The following is a 25,458-nucleotide window of genomic DNA, read 5'->3' on the forward strand; positions in this document are numbered from 1 at the left end:
ATGGCCAGGGGCAAAGAGAGACTGGAGAGGGAGATGGGAGACCTGGAGAGCAAAGAGGGAGGTGCAGAGGGCACAGAGGCAGAGAGAGCTGAGGGCAAATATGGGAGAGAGAGGGCAAAGAGACACTGGAGCCAGCTGAGAGTGACACTGAGAGGGAGCAGGGAGCAGGGACAGGAGAGGGATGGCAAAGAAGCACAGAGAGAGGGCAGAGTGAGGACAGAGGGAGCAGAGAGGGGGGAATGAGGCAGCAGAGAGTAGAGAGGCAGTCACAGGGAGCAAAGAGGGGTGAAGGAGAGAATTCAGAGCTAACACACACACAGAGGGCACAGAGAGGGGGCTGAGAGGCAGAGAACTAGCAGAGCAGAGTCCATGACATTCTGTTACCCACCTCTTGTCTCGAGGCAGAGGAACCAGCTGCCCTCCTGCCCCAGAACCCAAATCTCCTCTGCTCCTTCTGCCCTACATCCCAGCCCACTCCATGGCAAACCTGCCAGACCCACACTCCAGCCACAACCTTTGTCCTCAGCTCTGCTGTGCCCCTGCCTGGCACCCCAAAACTCCCTGTCCATCCCTCCCAGGGACTCTGGGCAGCCCTGGTGTCCTGCCAGGCCCTGCTGCTCCTCACCCCCACCACACAGGAGCCGGTGCTTACGAAGGATTACAACACTTTTTATTCCCACGCAGCCGTTTCACAGAGTACAAACACAAGACAAGACACCAACACAGCCCCCCCACACCCACCAGCACCCCAAGGCTGCTCCCCACTCTTTCACCAGCACCCCAATGCTGCCCTGGGCCCACAGACCCCAACCCTGCTCTGACCCTCAACCCTTGCACACCACACAAACACGGCAGAGAATTTCATCCCTCCCTCCTCTGACTCTTGTTCCTGCCCACCAGAAAGCACCTCTTTCCAGTTATTGGCACCAGCTTGTCACCACCACAGCACAATGCCAAGATTTCCAGACCCCCATGGATGAGCTTGGCTCTCTGAACCAAACCTCAGCACCACCTCTGCTCTGGAGAGTCAGAGGGTGACACGGTCCCAAGGTGTCACACCATCCAGAGATGGCAATGCACTGCTCTGGCCATGACCTGTGCCCCAACACCTACCTCTGCTGGAGTCTGTGAGCTCATAAGACCCTGGTGGCAGCTCCCAAGGACAGTGGAGACGTGAGGGGACAGCACATGCTCCACCCTGTCCCACACTAACAGTGGTGTGGGCCACCTCATCTCCCCACAAAGGAGAGCCTGGGGAAAAGCTGCAAAACCCCTCCTTGAGTCCACATCAATGATGGAAATCTGCAAAAAAAAACCCCAAACCCCAGTCCCACGTGGCTGCTGGCAAACACCAACATCCTGCTCCAGCCGTCGCTGCCGCCGTGCCGGCCGCGCGTCACCGCCGGCTCCGCGTCCCACCTCTCTCTCAGGTGACATCCCTTGGCCTCCTCGCAGCATGGCCGGGTGGGCAGCGGCGTGGCCATGGCAGGGGGGGCTGTCTCCTACCCTACAAAGACTCCGGCTGACGCGAGAACAGTTTTTGGCTGGGCGGCGGGGCCGCGCCTACGAGGTCAGGGGCCGCGGAGCTGAGCGCAGCCACAGCCACAGCTGGGCCGCCAGCAGCAGGGTCACTCGGGCACGGTGCTCCCCTGAAGAGCTGGAGGCTGCCAACACAACAAGATCCACGTCAGCTGGGGCTCTGGGTGCCTCCCTGCCAGATGCCCCTCAGATCGTGCCCACCCCAATGCCCGGACCCACTGCATTTACTCCACCCTGCCCTGTGCCATGCAGGCACCATCACCTCCCTTGCAGCTGCCTGCCAGCTCTTCTGAGGTTGTTTCTTGGGGGAATTCACAAAATTAGAGGGTTTTGGGAAAGCTGCAAAAGGCAGGCTCCAGAGGCAGTAGAACTGTGATTGGAGCTAAGCAGCAGCCATGAGATTGGTCAGCAGAAAAATTATTTAAACTGTAGAAAAGCAAAGACAAATAGAACAATGATCTGTGTATTAACGCTTGTCTAGAATAACTCTCTAAGCTACAGAAAAGTTTATCTAGCAAGATATTAGGAAAGTTGTGGCTTAATAATGGAGCTCTGTGCATTGTGCTTTAAGGCTTACAAGCAGGTATTGTATTCAAAATAAACAAGCATTGTTTTAACCAAAGGTATGTGTGCTTATAGTGATTGGATTGAAAAATATGCTTTTGCTTGGTGTGATAGGTCAAAAAACTTATAAAGTGAGTTGTAACATTAAATTCTTGGTCTGCTGCCTAAGATGTGAGCTGATGGCATCTTCCCATTGTCCTAATCATGTAATGGGACTGATGCTGGAAAATAAAACAGCTCAAGGCACGTTCCACAGCAGCCCCATCCCGTTTGTGATTTGTACACAGCCCCATGCCAGCGTCAGCTTTTCTTAGCCAGAGGCTGAGATGTTAAACATGGCTTGTGCCCTGTTGCCACCATGCCAGCAGGGATCAGGGATTGGTTATTTTGTTTAGCTTTAAGGAAAATGAATATTTTTTGAGGTTTTTTTTCCCTTAGCCAGAGGCTGAGATGTTAAACATGGCTTGTGCCCTGTTGCCACCATGCCAGCAGGGATCGGAGATCAGTTGTTTTGGTTAACTTTAAAGAAAATGAGCATTTTTTGAGGCTTTTTTTCCCTTAGCCAGAGGATGAAGATCCCATGGGATGCACAGTGCCAGCAGTGCCCTCACAGCCCTCAGTGACAGGGACAGGGCACAGCTGGCTCCCTGCTCTCCACACCCTTTCTGTCTGTGACACACCACATGTCCCAGCCCCTTTCCCACACTGCTCACCCCACAGCTCCCAGTTTGGGGCTGGCAGTCCCCTGCTGTGCCCACCCTGACCCTGGTACTTGCCCCTGCAGCTTTTGCCGTCCCCTTGCAGTGTCCCTGTCACGCAGCTGCACAAGGGCCCGTCCGCCCGGCTCGTGCAGATCTGCTCACAGCCTCCGTTGTCCTCGCACCAGTCTGATCCTGGACACAAACGGCAAAGGGGGACACCTGAGCCATGCTCTCAATCCCTGATCCTTGGCTCCTCGAGGCTGGGATGGCAGACAAACCCCCCCAGCCTTCCCTGGGGTCCCACACTTACTCTTCCTCCTGATAGGTCCCACTGAGAGGATCTGCTCCTTGGACTCCTCGCCGAAGGCACTGGCCATCCTCGTGTGCTGAGGGCAGTTCTGTTTGGGGATAAACACCACCTCTGTCACCCTCAGCCTCTGCCCCGGCCCCCTCTGTGCCCCTCCACCTGTCCCAGCTCCCAGAGGGACCCTGCAACCAGAGAGCCCAGGTCCTGTCACATTTTTTATGGAAAATCCTTTCCTTAGGATTTTTCCTCCTGAGAAGCTGAGAGGCCTCAGGAACAAAATGCAAACAATGGTTATCTGCTGCTGTGGAATGCAACAGGTGCATCTGGGATTGGGCTCATGTGGTTGTTTCTAATTAATGACCAATCACAGTCCAGCTGGCTCGGACTCCCTGTCCGAGCCAGAAGCCTTTGTTGTCATTCTATTCTTTTTCTATTCTAAGCTAGCCTTCTGATGAAATCCTTTCTTCTATTCTTTTAGTACAGTTTTAATATAATATATATCATAAAATAATAAATCAAGCCTTCTGAAACATGGAGTCAGATCCTCGTCTCTTCCCTCATCCTCAGACCCTGTGAACTCTGTCACAAGGTCCCAGGGTGACCTGCCTGTGACAGAGCATCTCCTCCCCGTGCCTAGAGGGACACACAACCCTTCCATCTCACCCCTAGGGCTACATCTCTGGTCACTTCTCCAATGCCACATCATCACGGCTCACTGCACGCTTGAAGAGCCCTTCAGATCAAGCATCCCCTCCCTCTGCACTGGCCCCACTCACGATTTTGCAGGAGTATTTCTCAGAATCACAGAGGGACACGGCGCAGTGCAGGTGAACCTCGTCGTAGTCCCCGATGAACTTGAAGACGGTGACGTGGAAGCGACACGTCAGGGACACCCCGTTCTCCTCGATGCCAATGGTGTTGTCCTTCATGTTCTGGCACCTGTGCAAAGCACTGATGCTCAGCACCACCCTCCTGTGACCCTCCCCGTACCCTCACCCCAGATCCCACAGTGGGATGCTTAGACCCTGCCATGGCTTGTCTGGACAAGGGCATCATTCCCTGCCTCTGTCACCTCTCTCTGCCATTTCTACCTTCCCAAAATGCCTGTGCATGATCCCTATCCCCCTGCCTCCTGTAGTTAGGTGTTGTCCACAGTGTCATGGACCCAAGGAAAGAGCTTCTCTCTGCACCTGGTACTCTGTCACACACAGGGCTTCTGGCTGTGTCCACACCAAGCAAATTAATTCCTGCTCTAACAACACTGCTCCTCACCCTTTCCAGATTTTGATCAACCATCCCATTGTCCTAAAGGTCCTTGTGCCAGCTGATGCCACTGCCCTTCCAGACACCATGAAAACCACTGGGGCTCGTGGTAGCTCACCCTCCCTCAATGATGAAGTAGCGCAGTTTGTCGTTGCTGTCCCGCGAGGGGGTGGCGTAGCACGTGTTCAGCATCAGGATCAAGTGGTTGGAGTCGGCCCCCACCACAAAGACCCCCACGTAGAGCACGTCCCGGGTGGTGAGCACCACCTCACCCTGCCGGTACGGGTGCTTGTAGGACGAGTTCTTGTACAGGGCCATCTTGGTTGTGAAGCTCCCTTCCTGCGTCGGCACCGTCAGGTTAATCACGCTAACAATGACAAAGAAACACTGGCTCAGTTGGTGGAAAGGTTTTGAACCCCCAAATTGTTGCCTGGCTTCAGAACCAGCACTGCCTCACCCATCTGTGTAATGGGCCCCGCTCCTACCTGAGCATTGGCCGCACAACTGAGTCCAGGGAGATCTTGATGTCCAGCTCATAGGCACAGGAGAACTCCACGTTGATGGTCCTGTCCCGGGTGATGATGTTGCCCGTGTTGTTGGCACTCTCAATCCACACCGTGTTCTTGTACACTATGTGAGTGCTGTTGGACTGCAGAGGGAGCACAGGGCACTGCTTAATGCCAGGCGTCCCTGCTTCCCTGCGCCTAATGAGCACCTCTAAATGAGCTGGGTGACAAGGGACCTGCTGCCCCATCACCTCTGGCCAGAAAGGGTATGGAATGGTGGGGCTTGGAGTTGCATCCCTACTCTACAAACTTTCCTGTGTTCTCCTTGACCCCCAGCCCATTAAAGCACCTCCCAAGCATCAGGTGCACTGACCTGCCCCAACCCTGGGGCTGAGCTGACTGCAGTGGACTGTCCCACGCTCCCAGCCCTGTGTGCCCCATGTCCCAGCTCACCTGCACCAGGTTGCCACAGTTGCCTTTGGTGTTGTTGATCTGGAAGGAGATGAAGTCCTCCCCTTCGATGCCAGGGCAGTGGCGGTCGTTGACCCGCACGCCCTCGCGCTCAAAGCCCAGCTGGAACAGCTTGCACTTCGAAATGGACACCTCCATTTGGGCAGCCTTGCAGGTCACCTCCGCATCAATGATGTCATGGGTGGCTGGAGAAGATGACACAACTTCAGATCACCACAAATGACCCCTTGGCACTTCTTTCCACCACCAGAAATGGGATGGGATCCTCTCCTGTGGTGTGTTCTGCCCAGCCTACACCCCTGCTGCTCAAAGTGCTCCAAAACCAGAGATGTCCATAATCTGCACCCTAAAAAAGCTGTTCCCTGCTCTCTCCTCTCCTCCATGGTCAGGAAAACCCATCTTGGCAGAGGTCACAGCCCACAGCACGTCCCTTCCCAAAGCCCCTGTGGCATAATGGCCCAAGGTGGAGCTCGGCACTGACCCCACAGCCAGGAGCAGAGGACTCACTGTTCCCATAGGGCCAGGAGCAGAGGACTCACTGTTCCCATAGGGCGGGGGCTCGATGCAGCCGCACAGCTCCCCGCCGTTGTCCAGCTCGCAGGTGCGGTTGGGGCAGTCGGCGCCCACGCAGGGATCTTCCACCACTCCTGCTAAACAGCACAAGACACAGCACAAACACAACCTTTACCCTCAGACCGAGGGGCAGCCACCTCTAGCCCCACTCCCCAGTGGGACATGGCTCCCCTCGACCTGAGCAGCCCCAGTTCTCTTACAGCAATTCTCCTTCTCGATCCAGTCGGTGCCCAGGATGCCAAAGGTCCTGCAGGCCTCTCCGTAGGCAGCCAGCGAGCCGCACAGCTGGACCTTCTTGTGGTTGTAGCAGCCATCCAGAAAGCAGGACTCATAAAAAGGCAGAGGATCCAGGAGGCCGTAGCAGGGCTGGAAGAAGCCTTTCATGTCAGTCAGCTTCAGGCAGTAGCTGTCACTCTGCAGCTCCTGGATCTGGACGTTGTCGCAGGAGGCGGCGTACTGCGAGTACTGCAGCTCGTTGCAGCTGTGGGCACCAGACACGTGGTGGGGGCTCCTTTCATGGCCAGCCCTGTTCCCAGTCCCGCTCCCACCTGCTGGGGAAGGGCTGGCTGTGCACTCACCTCTTCTGCATGCCGTTGGTTTTCCAGCTCTGTGCCAGCACCACGCTGCTGACGGCCGGCTTGCCCCGCAGCGTGGCGTAGTCATCGGTGCGGTCGCCGTTGAAGTTGCCGCAGAGGCCGCACACCTTGTTCTGCAGCCGCTCCCCAATGGTGATTTTGATGACATTGAAGCCGTTGTAGCGGATCTGGATGTCGGGGCTGGAGTCGATGACCAGGAAGCCCTCCTGGCTGAAGATCTTGGTGGACAGCCCCGTGACAAAGGGGATGCTCACAAGGCTTCCGTTCACCTAGTGTGAGAGGACACGAAGCTGACATCCCTCCCATATCCCTGCCTATGGATGTGGGCATGTGTTGGGGAAGATGAAACAGGAAAGCCTTATCAATATGATTGTCTGGCAAAAGATTTTGAGAATATGGAAACTATAAGCGAGATTGAAATGAAAGCAAGCTTTGAGATACCTCAATTACCGAACAACTGGAAAACAATGACATGGCCAGCTGAAGGTGATCCCCTTTTGATGAAACAACACCCTCTGCTTGCAGACAGGCCCAAGGGGCAGAGCAGACCCTGCAGCTTGGCAGAAGGGACCCAAAGAGGAGTTTTTAGGGTTTAAAATGTAACACAGGATGGTGATGGTTGTATGTAAATGCTATAGGATTTGTATCTTGTACTAGATTAGTTAGTGAGAATTAGAATATTCAACACAGAAGAAGATTTATTGTATGGTAACGGGAACCTCGCTCTCTCACCCTTCTACGTGCTCTTACACTTTTGCTCTCTTGCCCTTTTACTCTCTTACCCTCTTATGCTCTTTCCCTCTCATCCTCTCTACCCCTCTCTTCTCTCAGCTCTGAGCTGTGGCTGGCAGCTCCCAGCAGTGCCCTGCACCCAGGCCCTTTGCAATAAAGGGCCCAAGTTTCACGACCTGGCTTCAGAGATCTCTCATCTCCATCTGTCCCCACTGTCCTACCCCCCGACGCTCCTATAGGCATGAGCCACTCATAAAAGATTCCACAGCTGCTTCCTACTACCCCATCTGTGGAAACATTGACAGTAGTCTGGAGTCCTTGTGGAGACCATTGTGCAGCCTGGACTGCCACCCACTCTCCCCTCCCAGCCCCACTCTGGAGGGGCTGCACGTCCCTGATGAGACCTCACCTTGACAGTGTTCCTGTCGCTGATGAGGATCTGCTCCTCGTTGATGTAGAAGTACACAGGGGAGATGATGGTGAGGTTGGGCGAAGACCACTTGTCGAAGTTGATGATGAGCTGGAAGGAGAAGTCGGGCAGCTTCTGGCAGATGGTGGAGAGGACGAAGGCGCAGTTGGCGGGGAAGCGCAGGAAGGCGCCGTCGAAGGTGCGGAAGACGCCGCCGCCGGCCGCCAGGCAGAAGGAGCTGCGGGTGCTGAAGCAGCCGCGGACGCCGTTGCGCAGCCCGCACTCCTCGTCGGACTTGCAGTGCCGCGGGTCGCACTGGATCAGGTTGCGCCGGAAGCAGCGGCACCGCCGGGTGCAGTCCCCGCTCCAGAAGAGCTGCTTGGGCTGAAAGAGGGACCCGTCAGCGGCTGCCCTGTCAGCCCAGAAGGTGTCTGGGACAGGGTTTGCACCGCTCTGTCACACGACAAGCAGGAAACGAGGGCAGAGAACACACTGGCAGCTTGCACCTGCCTTGCAACATCTCTGCTACCCACACTCAGGTTTGCGCTGCCACCAAAACCTCCCTCACCTCTTGTGCACACACAAAGCCACAGTGCTTAAAACCCCCGTGGCCTCTTTCTTGCATTCTGCCAGCCACCAACCCATCTGCAAGGAAGCCCATGTGACAGTACCCCAGTACTGGCTCCTCATGGAGCACAGGCACCTTGCACAGAACAGTTTCACTGGCACAAAATACAAGCCACTATGACAGGACCAGTGCTATCAGCACAGGACTCTGCTGCTTCAAACTCCTCAGTGACATCCAGTAGCTATGAAAAAGCAAATTTGGTGTGAAACACTGAATCTACGATGTGTGAATACCTAGCACAATGGGGTCATACAATGCTGGACTTTGGCACTCATCAAAAAGTCTTCCCAGTCACCACCTTCTCTTCATCCCACCTCCACCAGCCCCTTCCTGTGCTTGAAACCCAGGCCACCTTCACCCAACAACTGCTGCATGATGGTTTTCTGCATAGAAAGATTCCCTATGCAGCACACCATGGAAGGACATCCCTCTCCTCTCTAGCCCTGCTAGCAGCCCAGCCTGACTGTCATCCCCCCTCAAACTCTGCCCACAAATATCATCCAGAGGGAGGGAGCAGTCCCCAAGAGCTGTGTACCTCGTAATATTTGCCATCAGAGTAGCAGCCACAGTTGTGGGGAAGGATGCAGCTCTTGCCATTGAGGACGTAGCCAGGGTCACACTGGCAGCCCTCCACGCAGTAGTGGCTGCAGTCGCTCTTCAGGCGGATAGCAGCGCATCGGGGCTGGCACAGCGACACACAGCTCTCGTAGTGGCTGTTGGGGGGACAGCTGACAGCTGAGCAGGGGACAAAACAGGCACAGATTAGCTCCATGGACACCACCAGCCTGGCTCCTCACCAGGGACTGATTCAGACCTGTCATGCATGGTGCCAGTCTGTGGCCTCACCACCCTGTGAGAGCAGGGCCTCTGAGCCATGAGCTTGCTTGTTAGAAGGGAAAAACGACACAAATTTAATTTTCAGTCTCGTTAGCAAGGACAATTACTTCCCATTTGATTTGCCAGACAGATTGGCTGCCAGGGATGCGTGCGGTGCCCATCCTCAGGAGCCTGATTGAACAGCACATCATCATCTTATTGACAAGGGGCTGCAGCTTCATTAGAGCAAACACACACTGCTGGCACTGAGGCTGACTGATAGAATTCCTGGTTAGCAGTGGGGGGATGGCTTCTGAGCCTGGGGCTTTCCATTTTCCATCCCTGTCCCTTCTGAGCTTGGGGCTTTCCATTTTCCATCCCTGTCCCTTCTGAGCTTGGGGCTTTCCATTTTCCATCCATGTCCCTTCTGAGCCTGAGGCTTACCCTTTTCCATCCCTGTGCCTTCTGACCTTGAGACTTCCCCTTTTCCATCCCTGCTCCTGCTGTACCACATGCAGTTTGTGACAACTCCAGGAGAATACAGTGTCCCAGACTTCACCGACTTCACCCACTTCACCCAGCAAGCATGGGAGGAATTGGCTGCCAGGTCATTGGCCTCCCCTCCCTGGCACCCCAGGAAAAGAAGGACCCGGAGGTCCTTCTTTTGGATGGTGGCACTTACAGCACGAGGTGAAGTTCCTCCAGCCAGTGATGGCAATGCCCTGAGTCTGGCACGTGCTGGCATAGTTCTGCAGCCAGCTGCAGGCTGTCTGCATGGCCCCCCCATCCACGCAGGTGTCAAAGAGGCAGTTCTTGTAGAAGAAGCCGGGGTTGATCTTGCTGTGGCACTTGGCAAAGACACCACTTTGGCTGGGGATGAGGCTGCAGAGCTGCTGGGGCTTCCAGAATCCTTCCACCTTGCCGCAGGCCGGGCAGCGGTCGCCACAGCCCACGCGGCAGAATGCGTCCCGCTTGGCCCAGCTCTGCACAAAGTCACTGATGCTGGAGGCCGGTGTCCCCCCTGCAGCCACCAGGTCGTCCTCAGGGTTGCCATTGTAGCGGCCACAGAGGCCATAGGTGAGGTTCTGGAAGCCCCGTGGGATGGTGACAGACAGGAAGGTCTTCCAGTCGTACACCACCTTCAGCCCGAAGTCTGTCTCCACCACGATGTGGAAACCAAAGGCGAAGATGTTCACTTTGCCCTGGCCCAGCTTCAGGGGCAGGTAGAGACGCTCGTCGTTGATCTGCAGGGAGGGAACAAGGCAAACACTGTGAGGGGGAGCTCCCACAGAAGGACACAAATGAGAGTGGCTCGGCATTCCCAGAGAAAAGTCCCTGCTGACCTCACCTCCACAGCCAAAACACAAATCCTCTCCAAAAGTTGTGCCTGGCAGCACCCTAGGATGAGCCCAAGGCATGATCTGACCCCCAGAAAACCTTATAAACCCTAAGGCCTCATGTCTAGGGTTTTGCTCCACAATTTGGGAGTCACACCTGCAGAAATAATGATAGCCCTCACGGCCCTGCACTCACCAGCACAGTGTATTTGTAGGCACGGTGGATGACAATCCTGTAATTGAAGACCTCCACTTCCACCTGCTTCACCCACAGGGCCAGAGAGGTGTCCCGATCCTCGTTCTTGGCCGTGACAGTGAACGCTGGGAACGTGTCTGAGCGCTCCACCCTGGGCCGGGAGATGCTGGTGACCAGCACCAGCTCACAGCTGCTCTGGAAGTCGAAGGAGTAGCCATCAAAGGTCAGGTAGTGCCCATAGCCCGAGATGATGCAGGAGGCGTCGGTGCGGACGTGGCAGTAGTAGAGGCCGTTCTCCTCCAGGCAATACTCGTCGTCCTTGCAGGACACGTTCTCGCAGTACACGCTGTTGTCCGAGCCGTTGCAGTAGCACAGGAAGTGGCAGGAGATGTCCATCCAGAAGGTCTGGTTGGTGGCCAGCTGGCGGCCCTCGAAGTTGCAGCCGCACTCGCGGCGGGGGATGCAGCGGGTGCCGCGCAGGGCGAAGCCCTCGTCGCACTGGCAGCCCTCCGAGCAGGTGTCCCTGCACACGGGGCCCGAGGCCAGGCTCTCGCAGGTCTCCACGCAGCTCATGCACTCCTCAAAGTGGCTGTTCTCCGGGCAGGAGAGAGCTGCAGGGTTGGCAAACACAACCTGAGCCCCCAGCTCTGACAGCACGGGGTGAGGAACAGGTAAAAAGTGGGTGGTGATGGATTTGGGGAAAAGGGGAAACAGTCCCAGCACCTGTGGCCACTGGCTCATCCCATTCCCTTTGCAACCCTTTCTCCCCTCAGCCATCATCCCCCTCACATCTCAACCCTGTCCTGTTATGTGCCAAACATCACCTCCTCCTGTTATTTCCCAAACAAACACCTCTGAGGCAGAGACAGGCACAGCCTTCCCACCACCTACTGCCACACTTGGGATTTTTCACATTTGCTTATGAGTTATGAGGCAAGTTTACAGCGACAGCTAAAATCCAGTGTTATTCAAATTGTCCTCTGGTGGTGGCGTACGGCACCACCAGACACCATCTGTGGCTCCAGAATGCTCCTACAGTGCCCCATAAAACTTCTGCTGCCTCCTGAAATGCCACCCTGAAACCACTTCCCTGGGAAATCTCTCTCTGCTGGCACCAGAAACCACTGCCTGTGATTCCAGCATCCCACACAAAAAGCTGCTCCGCCTCTGCACACCCACAAATCCCCACCAAAACGACTCTGCCTGAGTTTGGTGGGTTCCAAACTCCCTTCTGCCCACCCTGGGTGATGAAGATCTTTGGTGGACTCACGGCAGAAGCTGTGGCTCCTCCACTGGCCGATGTCCACGTCGGCGTTCTTGCAGGCGCTGGCGTAGCGTGCCACCGAGTCACACAGCTCCGACACGTTCCCCCCACTCTGGCACAGGCGGAAGAGGCACGTCCTGTAGTAGGCTGAGACGTTGACCACGCTGTGACACTCCAGGAAGGAGCTGTTGGTGGGGTCATTGATGATGCCACAGCTGGAGCGGCTCCTGTAGGACTTGAGCAGCTCCGAGTCGTTGTTGCAAGCCATGAGCAGGTCCCCGCACTCGCCATTGCAGATCTCATCAAAGGTGGTCCAGCTCTCCAGGAAGAGCTCCAGGTTTTCCGTGAACTTGCCCTTGGGCAGGGAGAACTCGTCGGTGGCGTTGTCATTGAAGAGGCCGCAGAGGCCCCCGGTGCAGTTGAAGTAGGAGGTGGACAGGTGGATCTCCAGGAGCCCAGAGTCGTAGTAGCTGATGGCCAGGAGCCCCTCAGACTCCATCACGGTGCTGTTGTCAGTCCGGTAGATTTCCAGGCGCCCAGAGTGGTGGAAATAGGGCAGGTCCACGTCATATCCATTCACCTGCAAGGAACAAGGTGGAGAGGCTTCAGGGAGGGTGATGTGGCCTTGCCCAACCACACTGTGCACATTAAACACTCCCTGACCCAGACCCTCCCTCCAAGGCCCAGAGCGTCCTCTGAGTGAGGGCAGACAGATGTATCTTTGGTTTTTGCCCACAAAAAGCAATTTTTCTTCCAGGGCAAAAGCAAGTTGCAGGAGAAGGAGGAGGCAGGAAAGGCTCCTCAGCAAACAGAAGGAGCAGGGCTGTGGCAACAACTTCACAGGCACCAAAAGGGCCTCCACATGATGGTTCAAGTGTCCCTGTGGGGTCCACAGCCGCAGACCCATAATCTCCACTGGATCACACCACAAGCCACCACCTCCCACCCTGTCCTTGGGCAGCACCTTTACCTTAATGTCTGACAGCCTGGTGCCTCCAATCTTCACCTCTTGGCCAGCAGCCTGGACCCGCACGACGCGCGGCCCGTTGGGAGCAGAGCCAACCTTCTTCTGGTTGATGTCCACCTCGATGAAGTCTGGCCTCTCTGGGCAGGTCTTGAGCAGCGTGTAGGACTGCTCCAGCGGGTAGGGGAAGGTGATGCCATCAAAGGTCTGCAGCACCTGGTCCTGCCCCACCAAACACACAGTCTCCCTCTTCGGGTAGCACCCCCGGTAGCCGTTCTCGATGGTGCAGATCTCTCCCTCGGGGCAGGTGGTGTTGAAGCAGCTGGCCTCCCCTCCAGCCTGGCAGTGGCAGTGCACAGTGCAGTCTGGGGATGCCCAGAAGGATTCCCCGACGGCGTAGTAGCGGCCGTTGACGTCGCAGCCGCAGCCCTGGACGGGGACGCAGCGGTCGGCGCTGAGCACGTGGCCCTCGGGGCACTCGCAGCTCTCGGTGCAGGGGGAGGTGCAGGCCAGGGGGGCTGTGAGGTCTGAGCAGGTGGCAGGGCAGCTGCTGGCACACACCGAGTACTGGCTGAGCTCTGGGCACTGCACGGCCGCCGCTGTGGGCACAGAGGGGTGACAAACAGAAGGACGTGTTACAGCAGAGTCCAGGGCCAGCGGGCACCCTCTCACTGAGACAGCACAGAGTGACCTGTGAACCCCTCAGGGGCAGGATTGCCACCCCCATTTCCTGTCGCAGACATCTTTTATGAAAAATCCTTTCCTTAGGATTTTTCCTCCTGAGAAGCTGAGAGGCCTCAGAATAAAATGCAAACAATGGTTATCTGCTGTTGTGGAATGCAACAGGTGCATCTGGGATTGGCCCATGTTGGTTGTTTCTAATTAATGGCCAATCACAGCCCGGCTGGCTCGGACAGAGAGCTGAGCTACAAGCCTTTGTTATCATTCCTTCTTATTCTATTCTTAGCTAGCCTTCTGAGGAAATCCTTTCTTCTATTCTTTTAGTATGGTTTTAATGTAATACATATCATAAAATAATAAATCAAGCCTTCTGAAACATGGAGTCAGATCCTTGTCTCTTCCCTCATCCTCAGACCCCGGTGAACACGGTCACAATTTCCCACCCAGGTCTCCCTGGCCAGTACTGAGCTTCTCCAAAATAGCCCCAGAGCCACTGAGTTGCCCACAGCTATTTAAGGTGACAAGGATGGTGGACAGACCAACCATTCCCCATTCCAGTCCAGCCTCCAACCCCCCTCATGGCAGCAGATGACCTCCAGAGCAATGTGGAGCTCTCACCTCACGCCTGACTTGTGCCACACTTTTGCTGGAGCAAGGGTGTGATGCCAGGGAGAGGAGGGACCAATCAGTTCTCTCTCAACTCCCTCCACTCCAGGCAATCCCCTCCCTTGGATTTCCTCCCCCTCCTGTCACCATTCCTGGGCACACAGGCAAACCCCTGGCAAACACTCACCGCATCCTGTCTGGCTCCTCCACTCTCCCACCGAGATGCCCAGGGCCTGGCACACGGTGGCATACGCCTGGATGGCCTGGCACAGCCCGGTGCCATTGTCCTTGGCGCTGCAGAGGTCGTAGACACAGCTGTGGATGAAGGCAGTGGGATCCAGCACAGAGCCACACTCCCAGAGGGGCCCTCCGCTCTTGTTGATGAAGCCGCAGTAGTCGGGGGTGAAATAGAGCGCCTCGGTGGCGGGGTCGCAGAGGCTGCAGTTCTCCAGACAGCCCGTGGAGCACCTGCGCTCGGGGTGTGGCACCTGCCAGCTCTCCCCCAGCTCTGGCACGGACGTGGCCACCCTCCCATCTGAGCGCAGCACGTCGTCCTCGGGGTCTTTGTTGTAATTGCCGCACAGCCCGCACGTGGCATTGATGTAGGAGCCCGGCACGGACACAGAGGCGTAGTGCTGCCCATCGTAGGTCACCAGCAGGCCAAAGTCAGTCTCCAGGGCAGTGGACAGCCCACTTTGGTAGACCTTGATCGCACCCAGTTCCAAGGAGATGGGCAGGGACACCACCAGATCGTCCACCTGCGGGGACAACACCCAGCGGTTGAGCCAGCGCGTGGAGCAGCAGAGCCCTCGTGCTGGGACACAGACAGGACAGCCCTGCTGTGGGGTCCTGTGTGACCGTGTTTACAGGGGTCTTAGGATGAGGGAAGAGACGAGGATTTGACTCTATGTTTCAGAAGGCTTGATTTATTATTTTATGATATAGATTATATTAAATCTATACTAAAAGAATAGAAGAAAGGATTTCATCAGAAGGCTGGCTAAGAATAGAAAAAGAAAGAATGATAACAAAGGTTTGTGGCTCAGACAGAGAGTCTGAGCCAGCTCACTTTGATTGGCCATTAATTAGAAACAACCAACATGGGCCAATCCCAGATGCACCTGTTGCATTCCACAGCAGCAGATAACCATTGTTTACATTTTGTTTTTGAGGCCTCTCAGCTTCTCAAGAGGAAAAATCCTAAGGAAAGGATTTTTCATAGTAGATGTCTGCGACAGTCTTGGAATAGGGACATGCACAGAGGGACAGCCATTGGTAAGCTACAGGCCCTTCGTGTCACCCTGCCCATTCCCCAGGACACACGAGGCCCAGAAGTGCCATCCCACACTCTCCAGGCTGCTGCCACCTCAGAGGAGCTGCCCTGGCAAGTTCTCCCCTTCCAGCAGAGCTCTTACCTTTGCCTTCCCAAAGCCGCCCCTGGGGAGAACAATCTTGTGCGAGTAGACCTCCACATAAATATCCCTCAGCCAGGAGACGGAGGAGCCGCCTCGGTTCTCATTCTTGGCCTCCACGTTGAAGTAGGGCAGCTGGGAGCCTGGCCAGCACTGCCTGGCGAGGAGGTAGGAGCAGGAACCCTGGAAGTGAAAGAGGAAGCCGTCGAAGGTGTGGTAATGTGGATCTCCGAACACCACGCAGGTGCTGCTCTCCACCGGCACGCACTGGAAGAATTTGCTCTTCGTCTCACACGCCTCGAAGGGGCCACAGGCCATGTCCTGGCAGAGGATCTCATTGTTGAAGTCCAGGCAGCGGCACTTGGTGGTGCAGTTGGAGTTGTCCCAAAAGATCTCCCCTTGGCGGAGAAACTGTCCTAGAAAGACAGAAAGGGGAAAACCCACGCTACATCACCTCTTGAATCAGAAACACGCTCTGAGCCACCCTCAGGGCCTGCTGGGCCTGTGGTGGAGACACCACCACCGTGTCCTGCTGCTGGGCTTCTCAGCTGCTTTCTTTGTGCAACTCCCAGCAAGAGCTGCTCAGCAAATCCCAAGTTTCATTTCTAATGTGTGGTGCATCCTCTTTGAGTCCTGCCCATGCCACGAGTCCCCAGAATGCTGCGAGTGCTGTCACAAATCCAGGGGTCAGTGCTGCAACACTCAGGCTGGAAAACTTGAAGGTTACTCTACGCATTTTGGACACCCATCACTCTGTTTCTTCAGTATTGCAGGGCACAAGAGGGATTTGTGCTGTTTTCCCAAAGGAAAAGCCCCATTTGCAGGCAGTTTCCAGCACTTTTGCTGCGCTTGCACCATCCTCCAGCTTTGCTCTCACTTCCACAGTTCCCTTGTGCTGGCCAAAAAGTCACTCTGTCATCAGCAGCCCCAGGAGCAATTTACTCCCATTCAGGAAGATCTCGTAGTAGTTACTACACCAAAGAGCTGTTGATAAGCAACTCCACCCCATACACGAGCCCCAGCAGGGTGCTGAGTGATCTCACAGCCCCAGGCAGCACCAGAGAGGGAGCGGGTTTGGCTGGTGAGAGACAGGAGAGGCAGGAAGAAGGCTGGAGAACGAGGATGGCAAGTCCCCGTGAGGGTTTCTCTCCCCTCCATCTGGCCATTTTTCACACTCCTCCAGCGCGTGGCTTCTGCCGTGCGCTGCCTGAGTTTACCTCTCCTAAACTTTTTGTTCTCTTCCCTGCCTCCTACCAAAAAAAAAAAAAAAAAGCTGTTTTCTGCTTCCCTGCAACAAATGTCTCCTCTTGGCAAGGCCCACGCTCCAACCATCCCTGGTGTGGGGAATTTGGGAAGGGGGTGTCACTCGGATCCAACACCTCGTGCTGCATCTCCTCTCGTGGAGGGCAATCACCCGTTCACCGTGACATTTAAATCCAGTGGTGGGATCTACTCGCACTCCTCTTGTCATCCGCAGAGCTGAGACTGGTTTCCAGCTTCTCTGCAAAGTCCAGCCTTTCTTCCAGGGGTCAGCAGCTGGGAAATGCTGGAGCAGCTGGACCCAAAACTCTGCTGGAGCTGCAAGAGCCTTGGGATCTCATGGACCTCGAGTAGTCCTAAACTAGGACATAAAGAAGCCACATGTCTCCAGTGTCTGTCAGCAAATGACAATCCTCACTTGCTGGAAAGACTCCTGGAGCACAGTGGATGCTCCTGACAGCTTTATTTGTCAAATGGAAATGCAATAATCTTTCAGCAGCAGAGCCCCTGTGCAGCCAGAGTGTGCATCGATTAATCCCTTTATGGCCCTGCGCTGTCAGTGACAGGCACACGCTCTGTAACTGCTGCAGACACATGACATTTGTCCTGCCTGCAAAACCTGCTGCTCCTCATGCACAAACAAGGGAAATGGCACAAGATCAGCTTCCCTAATTTATGGGCAGGAGGAAATTGCTGTCCCCTGGGTCTTTCCTGTTGCCACCAATTATCGCAGGAACTCGGAGATGTGCAAGGACTGAACCCTCTCTTGTGCTTCTGTCCCTGCTGCAGCTCATGGGGACACCCTGGCAAAAGCACAGGTCATGCAGCACCCCAACAGCATCACCTTTTGCTACACTGCACCCCAAAATTTGGGGGCAAGCAATGCCATTTCTCCCTTACCTCTCAGGCTGCAGCCGTTGGCCGGGTCTATTTCTCTGCCATCTATTTTGAAAGCCCAGCGCCCAGGGACATTTACGTTGGTTGTTTCCTCAATATTGACAATGTCTGGGGTTCTGGAGCCTGGCATGCTGAAAAAGTTGGTGAGATTTCCACCATTGAAGCCAGCCTAAAGCAGAGAGAGAGCAAATTCCATCACCCATCCTGGCAATGGGAAAGCAATGCTGCATTTCCTCACTTCTCTGTTCCCCCTGAGTACATCTACTCCCCCCTGAGTACATCTTTAGTTTTAACAGCTCTATCTGGAGATTTCTGGTTTCAGGTTGTCTAAATTTCTGTTTTCAGGTAGTCTGGATGTGAATGAAAAGCTAAACAGGCACTACAAGCAGAAGGGAAGTGTATTCACAGATTTACATTTGTATAGATCCATATGTATGTACACACAGATCTAAGGGTGTGTGAACTGAGTGGCCAAAATAAAGTGGGGGAGCAATGCAGGGAGAGATGAAGTGAGGAAGCAATGTGGGGATGCTGGATTCCCACATTCCTTATGCAGCAATGTCCCCTTCCTCAGGCAGAGGGACTGGCTGTGGCACTGCTGCCACCACCAAATTGTGGAGTGCTCATCCCAGCAGCTGAGTGCAAGGCCAGTGCTGGGGATGCTGAGGGACTCAGTGGCCTGAGGAAGCATGGATGCTTTGGAAAAGCCCTAGGCAGCCACCCAAGAGCTCATCAGGGATGGGGACATGGGAGCAGGAGCCTCACCTGAGCCATCACCCCGCCGAGACCAGTGAGGGGGTCCCCTCCGCTGGCTGTGCCCGTGGTCCAGCTGATCTCGTGGTAGTTAAACAGGGCAAAGGAGGACACCCCGTCTGTGATCAGGACAGCCTGGAACGTGTTCACCTGTGGGAAACCACGGCCACCCTCACAGGGGGTACAGCTTTCCTCCTGCCCTCCTGCCACAGTGAAGTCTGGCCCGGGTGAGCCTCACAGCGAAGAGCAGAAGTGGAATGAGACCTAAAATACCCAAAATTGCTGCCACCGCTCCAGCAGCTGCCATTCTGCTCCTTCCTCCACCCGGGAGCATGTGAGCACCTCAGATCCAGGGGAACACCAATAGATGGCAGCATGAGAATAAGCTGACAGGATTTGGTGGCTGTGATCTGTTATCTCCCATTACCCTGTCTTAGCTTCATTCCTGCATTATCTCTCCCGGTTCCCTTCCACATTCACATCCTACAACGCTGCTGAGGGTGGATTACATCCAAGCCAGCCATGTATATCCTGCACTTTGCTGCCTGCCAAATCCCCTCCCCACCTGCTAAATCCTCTGCTCGTGTTCTTGCTTTCACTTGAAATGACTCTGCATTTCCAGCCCCACCGACTCCAGCCACGTTCCAGCCAGGATCCAGGTGGGAAGAGCCCATCTTCCCTTTCAGGGCTGTGCAGAAAGGCAGAGGCAGCTCCTTCCCTTGAGACATCCCCTCCATCCCTGCAGACCCAGCAGCAGGGAGCTCAGTCAGTCCCTTCTCTCAGCTCCCTGCATTTTCCTGTCCTGGGACCATGCCCTGAGAGCAGCTCCTCCTGCCTCTGAGCAAGCAGGATTTTAGCAAATGTGGGCTGCCTCTCTTTTAATTAATGCAGAGCAACCTTTCAGGCCTGGCTATCTGCACCCTGCACCCTGGGGAGGAAACTGCAGCCACAGAAACAATTCCCAGGTGATTGGGAAAGCCCACAGACCCAAACATCTCCCACTGGGAAGCATCAGGGCTTCTCCTGCATTGTCTCAGCAGTCCTGAGCACTGTGGGCAGTTGGTTGATGGCTGCTGGAGGAAGGGGAGGGCTGGGGGTCACTTGGCACCACGTCCCATCCCCTTGGAGCAAACCCACTGCCCTGAGGATGCCTCAGAGGGGAGCCCAGGGCGCCTGCACGCCACAGGGAATGTCACTGCCAGGGAAACGAGGCCCCTGCCAGGAGAGCTCAGGCACACGGAGGCGAAGCAGCTCCGGGAGCTGTCAGGAGAGACAGAAAGAGGGAGAGGTGTGGGCAGAGCTGCCTCTGAGCAGCTGCAAATGGCACAGTTCACACCAGGGCAGGGAGCACAGCAGAGCCACTTCCACTCCTCATCCTTTCCCTGAGATTCTTTCTCCTACTCCTGGTTTCCTCTTGCTCACCTTTGCCAAGCCTTTTGCCATGCTGGGAGATCACAAACTTGTCACACACAAAGGCAGTGCCACTTGGAAAGTGCCAGAGAAGCTTTTCCATGCTCAGGAGCCTCTGGGAGGGTGGCAGGAGGAGAATCTCACACCTGGCTCTCCTCATGAGCAACACTTCCATCAACCCCCAAAATTCCCCTCTTTGGAGGCCATGGAGCCCTCTCTCTGCCCAGCCCTCAGAAAATGAACCCATTTGCTCAGGTGACATCTCCAGGCAGCAACTGCAGCGTCCCTGAGGCCACATTCCCAAATTTTCTGCAGTTTTTCTGCATTGCGATGAAATTCCTGCTTGAGTTGCATGGTGCTACTCCCCGTGCCAACCCCGAGCCCTGGCTGCTGCTGAGCAGGAAGGCTGCTCTAAAGCAAAATAAATTGCATTGTGTTGCAAATGTAATTCTTCAGGCAATACACGAATCTCTATATTGCTTGCTGTCTGAAAATATATATATATATAAATATATGTGTGTGGGGTTTTTCTGCAAGTGCTGCCGGGACTGGCAAAAAAATATGCATGAAATCTCAAGCTTCTCTAACAAATGGAAAAGAGCTGAACTGTTTATCAGAGCCAACTCCTCGAGACAGGAGAAGCTGGGTTTTGGCACTCACAGCACACAGGCTAATCCTGAACAAGGCAGACAAGAGCTGGGATCCCTCATTTGCTGTTCAAGAATGAGGCTTGGGGCAGGCCTGGTCTAGAGGAAAGTGTCCCTGGCCATGGCAGGGGGTGGAGTGAGGCGATCTTTTTCCACCCAAACCACTCTGATTCTATCTTCACCCCTACCAGCAGTCCAGCACGAGGCTCCCGGCATCAGCTGCAGTCACAGCTCACAAACTCACCAGATATTTAAAAGCTGTCCATGCCCTGACAAACATCCCACTGCCATCCCCCTCCTGTGAGCTACAGCTCACACATTTGTGGCCATGTGACATGGCCAAGTCATTAGCGTGACTCTGATCAGCGTGATCAATCTCCCATGCAAGCAGGGAGCTGCCGTCAGAAACAGCCGAATTTGTATGCAAGAAATGCATTGTGATCAAGCCAAAAAGTCCTAATTGGTGTCAGGGCCTTGCTTAGATCCTGCAAACACTGAGGAGGAGCTGCTTTCCCTGGGGATCTTAAAGCAGGGAGCGGGGCTCAGGGGAGAGAATGAAAAATCCCTTCTGCCCAGAAGGGAACTGGGGAGCATGAACACAAAGTGTCTCACTCAATTTTACGCACAGATGATGAAGAACACTTCCATCAACCCCCAAAATCTCCCTCTTTGGAGGTGAATGAACCCCCAAAATTCCCCTCTGTGGAGGAGACAAGACATAAAATAAAAACCTCCCCTCTTTACAGGACAAGACATAAAATCCACCTACGAGAAGCCCCTCACCAGCGTCATGCTGCTTCCCCCGTAGAATGTCACCTCCTCAATTTTACACACAGATAATGAAGACCATGTCCATCAACCCCCAAAATTCCCCTCTTTGGAGGTGAATGAACCCCCAAATTTCACCTCTTTGGAGGGGACAAGACATAAAATAAAAAAACCTCCCCTCTTTACAGGACAAGACATAAAATCCACCCACGAGAATCCCTCACCGGTGTCGTGCTGCTCCCCCCCTGTAGAAGGTCACCTCCTCAATTTTACACACAGACAGTGAGGAACACCTCCATCAACCCCCAAAATTTCTAAAATTTACCTCTTTGGAGGGGACAAGACATAAAATAAAAAAAAAAATTCCTCTTTAGAGGACAAGACATAAAAAACACTCATGAGAAGCTCCTCACCGGCGTCGTGCTGCTCCCCCCGTAGAAGGTGACCTCCTCCCAGGTGACGATGAAGAGCCAGCGGGCAGAGAAGGAGGCCATGTCCCTGAAGTGCCTGCGGATGTCCCTGGAGGCCCTGAGGAGCAGCTCTGGCTCCGTGCTCTCCCTGTAGAAGATCTCCCCGCGGATGCCGTTGTGCACGTCGGCCCAGAAGGGCGCCACGAAGGCGCGGCCGTCGGTCAGCGGGAAGGCCTCGGGCGTGAACTGGCTGACCAGGGCGTTGAAGGAGATCACTCCATTGTTGTTGACCTGCGTGGAGACCCCCATGGTGTCTGAGCAAGTGTGGTTTGGCAGAATAAAGCAGCACAGAGAGGCTGGTTTGGTGGGAAGCGTGAACCCAAACCTTCTCTCCCCATACACGGACAGAGGGTGAGCAGCCCGAGCATGACTCAGCTTCATCCTACCCATGGTGGGCAAGAGTTGGTGCAGGAAGCCTCAAAACCCTGAAAATTCTTCAACATAACGTTCTGCAGGAGATGGCACCCAAATCTGCTGAGGCACTGCTCCTGGGATTGCTCAATTTTTAGGATTCCTCAATTTTTGGGATTCCTCAGCCCTGCAGCACTGAGGGACGTGGATGATGGTGCAGGTGGCTGCATGGAAAAAACTGCCCTTGGCTTTGTCATCTGTGACAGATCCTGGGGCTCCCCAGGAGCAGGGAGGTGCCACCTCAGCCTCCCCAGGGTCTGCTGCAGATGCTCCCCAAAACAACGTTTTTGCAAAGGATGGATAACAAATGGCACTGCTGCCCTGGGTGCTGGAATCCCCACCAGAGAAGGGAACGGGATTCTGCTTTCCCAGTGCTGCTGTGCACAGACACCAGCTGGAGAAGGGATGAGTCTTTGCCTCTCTTCTGATCCCACAAAACCACAAAACTCGGGATGTGGCACAGTCAGGCTGACTTAGGCCCTGTCTAAGGTTTGGGTGAGCTCAGGTGAGCCCTCTCAGCCCAGCCCTGGTGTCCCCTTAGCCAGGCTTTGCTGTGCCATCACCTGGGAGCAGCAGCAGCAGCCTGTCCATGTCTGGGGCCCCCACAAAGCTGCTGCCCCCTTTCCCCCCTGCAGGTCCTGCATGTTCTTGTTTCTTGTCATGGAGCAGGAATAATGTCCCTTGTGTCAAGCCCTTCGCTTTGCTGTGCCATTTAATCACCCACAAAGAAAATTTATTGCCTTTTAGATTCCTTTCCTATGAACATTATCCCATTAAATATACCTTTGACTTTCTTAATCATAAAACCTATCAGTTCATGAAATCTAAGAACTTGTCAGGTGGCTGCTAATAAATCTTCCAATTCCTGGTGACAGGCAGAGCATGTTTAAAATGCAGCCAATAATGGCAAGGAAAAGGATGAAGGAAAGATCTGCTTTCTCCACTTACATAAACGCTTCTGTATTGGGCTCCAAAAAAGATGAATGGCACAGAGATCTTGATTTCAGGGGAGCTGCCATCGTCCACTTTGGGGGTTTTGGTGTCGTTCTGCCAGTATGGGTACAGGCTTGCCATGGTGTGAGCTGGAAGGAGAAGGAGAAGAGTCCTGAGAGCAGGGACAGGGCAGTCCTGATTTCAGAGAGGCCACAGAAAACAGCACCAAACCCAAAAATCAGCAGCCAAAGCAGAAAACAGCACCAAACCCCAACATCAGCAGCCAAAGGGTGCTTGGAGCCAGGGCAGAGCTGTGGGACTGGCTTTAGGCCGGGCTCAGGAGGAAAAGCCTCATCCAGGTTACCCAGGGCAAAGCCAAGTGACCACAGGCTGCACCCCAGCTGCCGTTTTTCCTGCCCTGGGACTGTGACCAAGTCAAACCCCCCAATCTTGGCTTCACAGGGGGACAGCAGGTCCATGCCCTGCTCCAGGGTGGGCAGGGGAGGCTGTTCCACCCGTGAGGTGCTCAGGGGGGCAAACAGCACCGACTGCAGCCCCCAGAGCCACGTTCCTGGCAGTGCCCACCTTCCTCCTGCCCTGCCGGGGCTCCTGTCGGGCTCACAGCCTGAGGGGGCACGGCTGCTCCCACATTGCCCAGCAAAATTCGCTTTCCTGCTAAAAGGCACTGCCAGAGGACATAGCTGTCTGTCCCAAAAGTGCTTCAGAGGATGGTTTTTGACACATTTCAGCCTGCTGCTTTTTTACCAGCCTAAAATCCATCAGCTTGAGGCACAAGCAGCCACTTCAGGCCCCAGGACACATTTCCCTTCTTGTCCCAGCCAGACTTCTGCTGTCATTTCATGTCCTGCTCCTCCAGTCAGCTCCTCACAGAGCAAAATGAGATTTTTCTGGGTTTGCCTCCCCCTTCTCCCCCCTCTTTGATGCAGGAAAGCCCTCATGACATTCAATCATTCAATCTGGGACGACAGAGCCCCCGGGCTTGGAACAATCCTGGCTCTGTTCACCTGGATTCAGGACATGCCCTGAGCTCCTGGGGGTCTCCAGGCTGCTCTGTGATCCCATGGGCACACAGGGGGCTCTCCTTGGTGCCAGCTCTGAGGGTGCTCCATGCTCTGAGCGTTAAGGAGTCACTGATGGACCCTTCCCAGGCTGCAAATTTCCCTGGGAAAAGGGAGATAAGGGGAAATCTGGCCTAACCCACTGGCATCCTGATTTCCTAAGACATTGGTGTGCCCTGAGTGCCCTGTTGGACACAGGGGAGGTGGCATTGAGGGTGTCCAAGCCACAGCCCTGTTTCCACAGACATATCCAAAGGGCCACAGCAAAATTCCTCTTGCCAGGCAGTAAAATAAATAATTTCACAGCTGTTACACACCTGAGGAGTTATCACAACCAAGGCACAGCCACAGGACACGGATTTTACTCCGTTTTTAAACAGAAGGCTCAGCAGAGCTTCCTCAATTCTTCTTTAGCTCTATCAGTGCCACTCTACCAGGCCTGCTCAGCAGCCCTGGCACAGACATTTTCCAAACTCCTGCTTCCTCTGCAATGCTCCAGGTGCACACACAGCCACACAAATGATAAACACGAGCAGCCCTCGGGACTCTCAGTCCCTCCCTCCCCATGGGGAACACTCAGGTCACTCTGATTCTTGTTTTTGCTCCAGCCAAGGAACTGGGGGTGTTTCCCTAAACCCTCTGGGATGGTTTCCCAAACCCCCTGGGATGGTTTCCCAAACCCTCTGGGGTCATTTTCCAAACCCTCTGGGGTGTTTCCCAAACCCCCTGGGATGGTTTCCCAAACCCTCTGGGGTCATTTTCCAAGCCCTCTGGGGTCATTTTCCAAGCCCTCTGGGGTCTCTGGGCACAGCCCAGCTGGGGAATATTTTCCTGCTGGGGGATACTCACCTCGCTGCTGTGCTGTTATCACCAAAAGGGCCACCCAGGCTCCCAGAAATGATCTCTTGTTCATCCTGCAGGAAGGAGACAAACCCAGCCATGCATCACATCGGTAGGAAAACTCATCTTTGAGGGGATTCCTGAAGCTGCCTGGCTGCTGCTGACGTGTGGATGTTTCAGGTGAGGTCCCTCACCTGCCAGAAAACCCTGAAACACCTGGTGATAACAGCAAATCTCTGCCAAAGGAAGCCCAGAAACACCTCATGGAAGAGCTCATTTCATGTCTGGGAGCTGTGAACAGCCACAGCCTCCGTGTGCTCCTTATTCTCCTGAGCAGGGATGATCCCAGGGGAGCAGCTCTGATCCACAGCAGAGCTGTGATGAGCTCTCATGGTCCAGGGGCTTCAGCTTCAGCAAATCCTCTG

General features: G+C 54.8%; 1 protein-coding gene across 1 annotated transcript; it reads right to left on the reverse strand.

Moving 5' to 3' along the window:
* Positions 1-1,107: 1,107 nt before the first annotated feature.
* TECTA (tectorin alpha) lies at positions 1,108-25,106 on the reverse strand. The gene is made up of 23 exons (XM_036397478.2): positions 25,043-25,106; positions 23,130-23,263; positions 21,714-22,001; positions 18,488-18,625; positions 17,726-17,891; positions 15,569-15,981; positions 14,341-14,911; positions 12,873-13,465; positions 11,909-12,482; positions 10,639-11,249; positions 9,788-10,349; positions 8,825-9,024; positions 7,662-8,045; positions 6,503-6,789; positions 6,125-6,405; positions 5,891-6,001; positions 5,334-5,536; positions 4,860-5,023; positions 4,493-4,741; positions 3,888-4,050; positions 3,115-3,202; positions 2,880-2,996; positions 1,108-1,664 (listed from the first exon to the last, which is right to left on the reverse strand). The coding sequence occupies exons 1-23, from the start codon at positions 25,104-25,106 to the stop codon at positions 1,564-1,566; spliced, it is 6,462 nt and encodes a 2,153-aa protein (XP_036253371.1). The 3' UTR covers positions 1,108-1,563.
* Positions 25,107-25,458: the final 352 nt, after the last annotated feature.

The sequence above is a fragment of the Molothrus ater genome, chromosome 22 (assembly GCF_012460135.2).
Source record: "Molothrus ater isolate BHLD 08-10-18 breed brown headed cowbird chromosome 22, BPBGC_Mater_1.1, whole genome shotgun sequence".
NCBI lineage: Eukaryota > Metazoa > Chordata > Aves > Passeriformes > Icteridae > Molothrus > Molothrus ater.

What these genes read in the sequence shown, in the direction of transcription:
- TECTA (XM_036397478.2), bottom strand. Translation starts at nt 25,106, where the DNA reads ATGAACAAGAGATCATTTCTGGGAGCCTGGGTGGCCCTTTTGGTGATA. An exon ending in GAGGAGCCAGACAGGATGCG is followed by an intron (nt 13,466 to 14,340) that starts GTGAGTGTTTGC and finishes CTGTGCCCACAG; the next exon opens with CGGCGGCCGTGCAGTGCCCA. An exon ending in ACTGTGGCAACCTGGTGCAG is followed by an intron (nt 5,024 to 5,333) that starts GTGAGCTGGGAC and finishes CTCCCTCTGCAG; the next exon opens with TCCAACAGCACTCACATAGT.